Here is a 9,997-nt window from a genome sequence, read left to right as displayed (position 1 = left end):
AGATAAAGAATGGTAGGAGTAACGCTATGCCAAAAGTGAGTGGGGAAAAACCATCACCTATAGATATTTTTTTATAAACTATATCAATATTTGTACAAGTCAGAAAATTATAATAAACAAATCACTTCAGTACACAATATATGATTTTATCTCAGGTAAGCAAATCCATAGAATTCATATCTTATTGTTGGAGTTGAATTTTATATTTGTGATGATAGTGGAGGTAAATGGTTCAATGCTGTTCAACTTTAATAAACAAATGAAATTTTGCAAAACAAAAATGTGGGTAGGTGAAACCACTATCTAGATTATAGTATTAATGGACGATTTTAAGATTTTTATTTCATTTATTTTTTTACTATGTTAAAAAGAATCCATAATTTAGCTGTCTGGCTCTAGCGTAGTTAAAGATGGACCAATCAGGACAAGAGACAATTTCATTTAATTTGACATATCACATACCGGTAACCACTACATATTTAGTTGTCTTCTTATAGTACTTCTATTTCCATCACAATTATTCATCTTTTTCTATGTTTTTTTTTATATATATATTATATTATAGAGAATAAAGAATGTGGGGTTGAATTATTGCAGACAAACTCATACGGCCAACTCCTTAATATATATATATATATATATATATATATACTGACATTATCACTTGATAACTAAGTTTTCGTTTAATCATAAATTTTAAAGTGCAAACTTAAAATTTGAAAATTTAAATACTTAAAGTTGTAATTTTTAAAATTTGGAATTATATTTTGACATAATCCTACTTGAAAAAAAGTTTGAAGGGGATGTTTTGAGACGGGAGGTCCAAAAATCCAAAAACTAATCTGGCAACTGAAAAATGTTTGAACTTCAATATCTGATCAAATTTCATGTTCGATTAAAAGATATTTGAAGATAAAGTTTTAAAATTTATGACCAAATACTTGGTGTATTTGACATTTAATTACTATATATCTTAAAATATTTGTCATATTTTTATCATTGACACATCCTTTAAGAAAACATTAATTAATTAGGAGGTTTGTTATTTTATAAACTTATTTACGCCTTAAAGATATAATTTCTCTATATTAATTTTCTCTTAATGTGGCATAGTTGGGCTACTTGTAGTTTTCAAAAACAATACTCCCTCTATTCAGTTTTACTTATCAATTATTTTCAAAAATACATTTTAACTTTTACTCATCATTTTTAACATATAAAAAAAGATAACTATTATATTTCATTGTTTTACTTTTAATATTGATTACTTATACCCACAATATTTTTCAAGACTTAATATTAAACCTTATAAATTAATAGAAATAGTATGATAAAATAACCATATCAATTATTATTTTCTTATTGAATAAGTCAAATCCAAATATGATAATTAAAAATAAACGGAGCAAGCAATTACTACTAAAGATAATAAAATAAAATAAACTTATCCTAATCTTTTAAACGAATATTTTTTCCAAGAACGACAATATTTTGAGAAAGAGAAAGTGTATACGTACACCGTACTATGCCTGACAAATCATACTATTTATTTTTAATGAAAACCTTTCAACATCTAAACATATCACATCGCACAAAGCAATTTCTATAATCGTTAGGTAACAGTTGTCATTTTTTATAACCAAAAAAAGAGAGTAATTTCTCCCTTTTTCATTAGTGTACTTTTATTTACTACTTTTGAAAAAGAATAATCTACTTGACTTTTTAATTTGTTCTTTTAAAAAAGATTTTTTCTTCTTTTTTGACAAAATTTAAATTCAGATCATAAAATTAATTTTTATTTTATTTTTTTAAACTCTCTCGTCAAACTAAGTTTTCGTTTTTTGAAGGAAGGTACTTCGTTGCTCAATTTAATTAATGCGTGGTGATGTGATCCTCTAGAGTCTATAACTGAAATGAGAAAAAAGTAGAGATGTGCGTCTTTTAATTTAAAATTAATAAAAAAAGGAACATAATTAAAATATTGAAGGAAGTCGTTATTTATAGCAAAGTGTGGGGGATTAGGAACAGTACTGAGCTTATAATATCTCACATGTCAAAATAAAAAAGCTACCCCACCACCTTTGTTGATTAAAATTTGGTTAGAGTCAACCTACGTAGTACATAGGGTCAGGGAGTTTAAAAGTACGAGCTCCAACGTTTTTTCCAATAAGATCAGTCCATTGATCTCCAATATTACCAACAATTCTATATCCAGCCTTCACCAATGTTGTTCTCTTGCTCGATTTAAATTTCACTGCTGACCCTGAATAATTTTCTCCCCTGTAATCAGATAAATTAAAACGAATAAATTAATAACATATAGGTGGTAATAAGAAGAAAGTGAAAATATGAACATATTGGTTACTTTAGTATGAGCGCTGCCCAGTTGGTATAACCAACTTTCTTGAGATTAGCAATCCTCACTTGTTTGAAATTTTCTCTCGTCCCTGTAATGAAAACGGGCTTGATCCCCAAAGACAACACAATCTTGTATAGACCCAGTACCGATGGAATGGCTGGCGCTTTTCCCTCCGCGATCCACTCATGAAACTTTGTAGCGTTGTACGCTATAGCCCTGCACAAAAATGCATTGGTTACTCATTTTGCAAAAAATAAACGCTAATATACGTATGTACCTACTACAAAAAACGTAACATTACCCAAAAGCAACGTCAGATCGAGCGTAGTAAGGAGAATTTGAGAGAGTGGTTTCATCAATATCAAATACCCAAACGTCCATTCCATCTCCACCAAGTTTGAGGCTTTTGGCATACTCAATAGCCTGCTTGGCTACATATTCACAGTCGTGGCGATATTGTTTGCCTAACATGTAATGACCTACATAGTTTGTACATTCTTTAGGCACCAATTTCCAGTTTTGGAGGTTGTTCGTCTCCACGGCGAGTCGCCAGCTAAGACAGTCCAATTGTGGGACGGTATAACCAGCAGAACCAGTTTGTGGCCTTAGACGGTGAATTTCTACTACTTGGCTTATCACCTCTTCAACATTAGAGGCCAATGCCACAGCTACTATAGCTGAAAATAACAAGAGAATAGTGAAACATGACCTCATTTTGATGGAAGAGAAGAAATTAAAGAAGATGTTGTGATGATATTCCTACGATATGGTGTCTTAAATAAGAGCCTCAATCTCAACTACCTAAAAATCAATCAAACAGCTAGGTCATCACGTTTTTCACAACATGAATTATGATTTGACAAGATAAGCATTCTGTGGTTCTCTTTTGAGTCTTTGGTTAAAACTTTTTTTTTGTTTGTCATTTACTTTGTAACTTAGCTTGTACTCGTCTTGTTTAAGAAAAATGACTTAATTTGACTTGGCACAGAGTTGAACAAAATAAAAAAGATTTTTTGATTTTGTGATTTTAAATTAAAGTTATGTAAAATGTATCAAGATGTTCTTTAATCTTCTAGTATTAAACATGTTATGTGGAAATTAAACTGAAATTAAAATGTTTTCAAAAAAAGAAAAGGGTCTTTCTCTTTAAAACAAACTAAAAAGGAAATGAGGTCATTAATTTTTAAACGGAAAAAATACCTTTTAAGAGGTTAGGTTTTGGCAAGGAGGATTTTCAGTTTCCCATGTTTAATATAATAATATAAGTTTGTTAAGTAACGTTCTATGTTAATTGTATTAGTTGAAATATATATACTGGAAATTGGAATGAAGATAATTTGGCCAAATCGACCACTGAACTGAACAATCCACAACCCTAGATCTGGGTCCTGGGTCCGGAATACACCAAGATATTTTGGCAGTAACAGGTGTGATCCACATGATCAATTAAGTTGGATTAACATTTTTTAAGGTGGGCGGGGCATACCATTTCAAAAATATACTATTGAGGGTCCATTCCCTTACTTCTCCTTTTCTCTTTTTAACATCACTTTCTAAATTCTCTTTTTATGTATTTTTTTTCTTCTCTTTTCATAATCTTGATTTTTATTTGACAAAAAATACATAGATATAAAAAAAAAAAAATTAATACTGATTCAGATTTTATTTTCTTCCTTTTTCATTGCGTCTCTTTTTTTATTCTTGTTTTTGTCAATTTGATTTATTTTTTTGGAGTTCATTACAATTTGAACATGTAAGTTATCAATATTTTTTATTAATTATAATATTTTATTAGATAGAAATTTCTCATTTTTATATCAGTTTTTTTAAATTCTTTTGCTTCAAAATTATATGAAAATTACATTAAAAAATTGTTTACAATTCCAATTTATCTTTTACTAGTCATATAATAGTATATTAGTTTCAATGAATATATTGTATAGAGGTGTAAGCTGTGTACAATTTTCATAATATAAGATGTGTATAAATTTGATTTTAAAATACAAGTGTATGCATGGAAAATTTGGTCATCTCCACTGTATACGTTAATTAAGATGTTGGTTTACTAGCTAATTAATAAAATCTATTGAGCCTGATTAAATATTTGTTATTGTCATGTTAATTGTATATAACCACCTAGTTATTTACATGCAACAGACTGATGATATTTAAGCTGACAAAAAATTATATGTCTACTACTTAATTACTCATCATAGCTATAGTTTTGCTATAATTATCACTCATGACTAACATTATACATTAATTACGTGGACTGACTACCAGTTTGTATATTAGCCACGATTGTATATGTATAATTCGCCATATTTGTATAATTCGCAGTTAACAATTTTTTGTTTGATTTGTAATTGTATACGATTGTTTATATTTGTATATGACGATGATATCCTTTGGTTTTTCAGTTTTGTCATCATATACATTCAATCTTTTTGTGTATAACTTTTTAAAGTTTGTATAAACGTATAGTTTTTGGATTTTGTATAACATAATTTATATAATGTAATTTGTATAATATATTTTGTATAAGTGTTTAAAGTTCATATATTTATGTTTGTATCAATTTGTTATTTCGAGTTTTATTATATTTGTATAATTTCAGACTTTATATTACTCAATTATACAAAAACACGTGAATTATACAAACGAGATGTGAATTATACAAATTATTGTCCTCTCTCGCTCGCCTCTCTCCTCCCTCTCCCAGTCTCGCTCGCCTCTCTCCCCCCCTCTCCCAATCTCGCTTGCCATTTATACAAATGCATATGTATAATATACAATTATCTAACCGATGTACATATACAATTTACCTCTCTCCCACTCTTTGCCCTCTCTCGCTCGCCTCTCTCCTCTATCTCCCAGTCTCGCTTGCCTCTTTCCTCCCTATAACATGTAGCTACGAATTGTAATTATCAAACTATAGTTATGGAGAGTAATTAGGCTATTTTTTAGTGGCTATATGCGAAAGTTCCTCAATAAAATAAGATGTTAATTGTGCGTTCACTAATTTAAAAAAAAATGATCTTTCGCGTAATTTATTTACGACAATAATTTAATTGCCGCTAAATATATATTTCAATTTATCGGTAATTAGCCCTGTGTGTAAATGTCCCTAAAGCCTATAATGACATTGAATTCATTGACAATTAACTAATGCATGACAATAAATATTTTAGCCCTATTTATATTTACTACCCCTAAAATTATTTTTATTAGAGAGGCCTTGTTGACACCCAATTTTTGACCTCCACAATGTATATTAATCATCAAGCTTCTTCAATTGCAAACGATTTAAAATAATTGGTTTTATAATATTTCAAAAAAATATAGTTTTCAAGTTTTTTGAATAGTTGTATCATTTTATATTTTTTAAATAATATATGTGTTTTATATAAATATGTATAATTAGTATATTTTATGAATATTCAAAAATTATCTCAAAAGGATTTTATTTTTCATTCTAGTTTAGTATAAATTATAGTTATAATTCTAAGTCATTTGGTTTATATGTAAATTAATTATTTTATTTCGTTAAGATTAAGATGCTCATTAGTTAATTATATTAATTCGTCTTATTTAAGTTTAGCTGAAGTCATCTAGTTAACTCAAATTGGCTAAATTTTAAATTTAAGGTGGCTAATTTTGCAATTCATTTAGCCACTTTTCATACAAATCTTTCAACCCCCTTTAAGCCCAAAATTTGACAAATTAAGACCAGATTTGGGCCTCTTTTTAACTTTTCAGTGGCCCAAGTTTGAATCCAAACAACAATCCCAACCGGCCCAACAACCCATTCCCACAAAAGAAACCCAATTCAATCAACAATACAATACATCACACCATACGTACATAGCCAGTACCAAACGACCCCTGTACTCTTTGTTCTTCTTCCTTTCCACGCAGAAACCAACCCCACCCCGTTCTTCATCATCCAGACGCAACCCAGAAAATCTCAACAAATTCGAAAATCTCATCCAACTACTCTGCGAACCCATACCCTAGCAGTCTCAACATCGATCACTTCGTCGTCCCCTTTTCGTGGAAGTCACTATTTTTCCCATCCTCCTTCACTGTTGATCTCAAAAAGGAGCAGAGGAAAATTCAAATTTTCTTTTGAAATTTTCCAACGAATTCACCCCCCCCCCACCCCCCCACCAGAGTTGCTCCATTTTTTCCTATATATAGTTCTCTCCCTCAGTGATTAAGGGGACAGGAGAAAAAAGTTTGGATTTTGAGGGCAAGATTTCACATACGAAAATAGCTTACAAAAGGTCACTTGGTTTCGATTTTATTTGTTTCCTTTTGTCTGCTCGAGTCTGAACTAGTGTGGTAGGAGAATCATGGAAATTGCTCCCCTGCTCGTTCTCAGTTCTCTGCTTCTTAAAAGACAAATAACTCGTATCCCTTTTGTTCATTTTGAGTTCAGTGAGTAGAAATGATGTAGTATTCCAAAGATACCCGTATTTGATTTGTTTGAGTCTTAGCGATATCTTTCTTTCCTCTGAAATTAGTGATGCGTATTTTGTTTCCGAGATGAGCTAATGTCATTCGAGTCTGTGGGGGTCTTCTCGGACTCGTGGTTGTGATGTTTGCTTCAAGTTTTAGTCTATTTATTTATTAAGTGCCATGTTACTGCCTTGTTCTCATTGTTGAAATAATGTTTGTTGTCCTGTTATATGTTTGGAGGGTGCCAAACGAATTATGTTGTTGCATCTTTAACTTCCTGTGGATACATGGTTTCCATTCTTTAAAGCATGTTCAAAATCTGTCCATATCCGGTTTAAAAAATTTGGCTAAAAGGAACAAATTATTGCCTTGGTATGTGCATTAAATGGTGTGTTACCCATTTTATTAAAATGGTCAGTAGTTTCGTTAATCCCTCTTGTGTTTAATTTGGTTGAAAATTATGTTCAAATCCATATTCCTTTTAGCCATATGTTGCTTACTTTACTTTTATTTTTTTTTGTATGAACTCACCCCTTCCGAGTCCATGGTGGACCTCTCTCTTGCATCTTCGAGATGAGCTGTAAAGGCTCAATTTTACCCTTTTCTCGAGTCAACCCCCCTATGTATTTGGAAGCCGTTACAGATCTCGAAGGCCCAACGTAGTGCTGGAAATTAGTTCATAAATGTTCAAAGCCCAAGAAATGGGCTGTATACATATTTTATACAGCAGTATACACTCATTATACAGCGATATACAGCTCAAAAATGCAAAAATACAGGGCTAAGGCGAAATATAGGTGTTTGGAAGCAGGAGATACATGGAAAGAGCTGATATACATGCCGATATATACTGATATGCAGTCAATGTATACAGAAACGGGATTGGGTTAAAACCCAAAACTTGCAGCGAAGTTGGCCCAAAAAGGGGCCCAATTTCATTATCTCTTTTACTCTCCTAATTGTTTTGATTATGTCTGACTAATTTTATTTAACTCTAACTTTAAAATTGTTAGTTAACTCAATTAAATCCCCAAAAGACGAACTATATTCTTTATGTTAAGATTTTAATAAAATTTCAATTTTATCAATTCTTGTATTTTTTACATATTTAAATATTATTTTTAGTTAAAACTTTCATTTGTCTTTAATTAGTTTAAAATGATTTCTTGGTTTATCAACAAAATTAGTTCAAATTATTATGAGTCAAATAAATTTTAATTAATCTAGTTTGTTAAAATTCTAATCACTTGTCTCTAATTCAAATCTAACAAGTTAGGTCCCTTTTGTTTTTCTTGAAAAAAAATAAAATAAAATAAAATAAAATGTGTCATTCATTTTATTATTTTCTCAAAGTTAATCAAACATGGTAAGTTATTACTTTTTATGTTAAATCATTATTTCCCTAAAAATAGTCAAATATATTTTAGTTAAGTCGCAGGTCAATCGCATGTTAGCAGACATTTCGAATGCTTAAACCCTTCTCGAAGTGTAAATTGAACCCCGAACCCTCTTTGGAATTTTCAAATGATTTTTTTTGTTTAAATCTTTGAAAATTATAGATTTTCTTAATTTCTTTAAAAAATTAAGTGGAGACTCTTTTCTAAGTATTTTCTCAAATTGTTTTATACTTAGAACATTTCAAATAGTGATTTTTCTAAGGTTAGTAAAATTATGACATAACAGGCCTTATATACTGATGAAACTAAAACATTTCATAATTTTGAAATAAAGGAATGCAATTGCCAATTGAGAAAAAAGAAAATTGAAGCAATTCTTTCTTATTAGTACGATAAAGGGAGTGGGAAAAGGAAAAAGGAAAATTCAAATACATGATAAATTATACTGGAACAGTGAGCTTATAATCATATCTCACATGTGACAAAATTAAAAAGTTACTTGCTTCCTTTGTTAATTATTAGCATGCTTAATTAAAATTTCTTAGTATTAATTAACCAACGTAGTACATAGGGTTAGGGACTTTGAAAGTACGAGCTCCAACGTTTTCTCCGATTAAATCAGTCCATTGATCTCCAATATTACCAACAATTCTATATCCAGCTTTTACCAACTCCATTCTCTTGCTCGATTTATACTCTACTGCTGATTTCGAATCATTTCCACCCCTGCAATAATCATGTCAAAGTATTACTCTATATCTATATAAATGTTCGAAACATACTTAAATAGTGTCATGTAAAATAAGATATGAGTAGAAGTATCGGTTAATTACCTTAGTACGAGCTTTAGCCAGTTACTATAACCAGCTTTCTTGAGATTAGCAATCCTTGATTGTCTAAAATTCTCTGGAGCCCCTGTAATTAAAACGGGCTTGATCCCAAGAGATAACAAGGTCTTGTATACACCCTGTATCGAAGGAATGACGGGCAATTTTCCCTCAGCAAGCCGCTCAATAAACTTTGTATTGTTCAATGCTATAGTCCTATATACAAAATTACGTATGACATCACAAGTTGCATATACCATTCGTAATACTTTTGGGACATTGATGTCCCTACTGCTGTCCAAAAACTAGAGCCTATATGTCCTTAACTCTAACGGAAGACTAAACAAGGACACGTGGCGCAATCTTATCCGTTGATCCGATATTTAATAAATGTCGGGTCGGTGGATAAGATTATCACACTTGTATATCCGTTAGTATAAAGGGTATATATGCTCTAGTTTTTGGACGGCGGGACACCAATGTCCCAAAAATATGACAGAGGGTATCTTCATACCATTTACGATAGTTCAAGGGCATATTTGTCACTTTTCCCTATAAAAAAAACGTAGTAAAAAAGAAATTATGATTTATTTTTGTTACCCAAAACGAACATCAGATCGAGCGTAGTAAGGAAGATTTGAGAGAGTAGTGTCATCAACATCAAAGACCCAAACGTCCTTTCCATCTCTATTTAGTTTGAGGCCTTTGGCATATTCAATAGCCTGCTTGGCAACATACTCACAGTCACGTCGATATTGTAATTTGCCTAACATGTATTGACCTACATAGTTTTCACACTCTTTAGGCACCAATTTCCAGTTTTGGAGGTTGTTCGTCTCCACGGCGAGGCGCCAGCTAAGACAGTCAAGTTGTGGGACGGGATAACCAACATTGGAGGGCAATGCCATGGCTACTATAGTTGAAAAAAATAAGAGAATAGTGAAAAACCACAT

At 31.0% G+C, this 9,997-nt stretch overlaps 2 protein-coding genes across 2 annotated transcripts; both read right to left on the bottom strand.

Annotated features, from left to right (window-relative positions):
- Positions 1–1,970: 1,970 nt before the first annotated feature.
- Positions 1,971–3,102, bottom strand: LOC125829965 (acid phosphatase 1-like). Its single transcript, XM_049509198.1, has 3 exons — positions 2,661–3,102; positions 2,366–2,575; positions 1,971–2,280 (listed from the first exon to the last, which is right to left on the bottom strand). Exons 1-3 carry the CDS (start codon positions 3,071–3,073, stop codon positions 2,106–2,108), a joined length of 798 nt encoding a protein of 265 aa, XP_049365155.1. The 5' UTR covers positions 3,074–3,102; the 3' UTR covers positions 1,971–2,105.
- Positions 3,103–8,768: 5,666 nt separating this feature from the next.
- Positions 8,769–9,997, bottom strand: LOC125829986 (acid phosphatase 1-like). Its single transcript, XM_049509217.1, has 3 exons — positions 9,645–9,997; positions 9,051–9,260; positions 8,769–8,943 (listed from the first exon to the last, which is right to left on the bottom strand). Exons 1-3 carry the CDS (start codon positions 9,995–9,997, stop codon positions 8,769–8,771), a joined length of 738 nt encoding a protein of 245 aa, XP_049365174.1.

This window comes from Solanum verrucosum, unplaced genomic scaffold (assembly GCF_900185275.1).
Source record: "Solanum verrucosum unplaced genomic scaffold, falcon-dt-bn FXZP01000102.1, whole genome shotgun sequence".
In the NCBI taxonomy this organism is placed as follows: Eukaryota; Viridiplantae; Streptophyta; class Magnoliopsida; order Solanales; family Solanaceae; genus Solanum; species Solanum verrucosum.
This window is presented reverse-complemented; position numbering and strand designations above follow the sequence as displayed.

Coding starts and splice junctions, on each gene's coding strand:
- LOC125829965 (XM_049509198.1), bottom strand. CDS start 3,073: ATGAGGTCATGTTTCACTATTCTCTTGTTATTTTCAGCTATAGTAGCT. Junction 2,576..2,660: donor CGATCTGACGTTGCTTTTGG/GTAATGTTACGT, acceptor ATTTTTGTGCAG/GGCTATAGCGTACAACGCTA. Junction 2,281..2,365: donor TGGGCAGCGCTCATACTAAA/GTAACCAATATG, acceptor ATCTGATTACAG/GGGAGAAAATTATTCAGGGT.
- LOC125829986 (XM_049509217.1), bottom strand. CDS start 9,997: ATGTGGTTTTTCACTATTCTCTTATTTTTTTCAACTATAGTAGCCATG. Junction 9,261..9,644: donor CGATCTGATGTTCGTTTTGG/GTAACAAAAATA, acceptor TTTTGTATATAG/GACTATAGCATTGAACAATA. Junction 8,944..9,050: donor TGGCTAAAGCTCGTACTAAG/GTAATTAACCGA, acceptor TGATTATTGCAG/GGGTGGAAATGATTCGAAAT.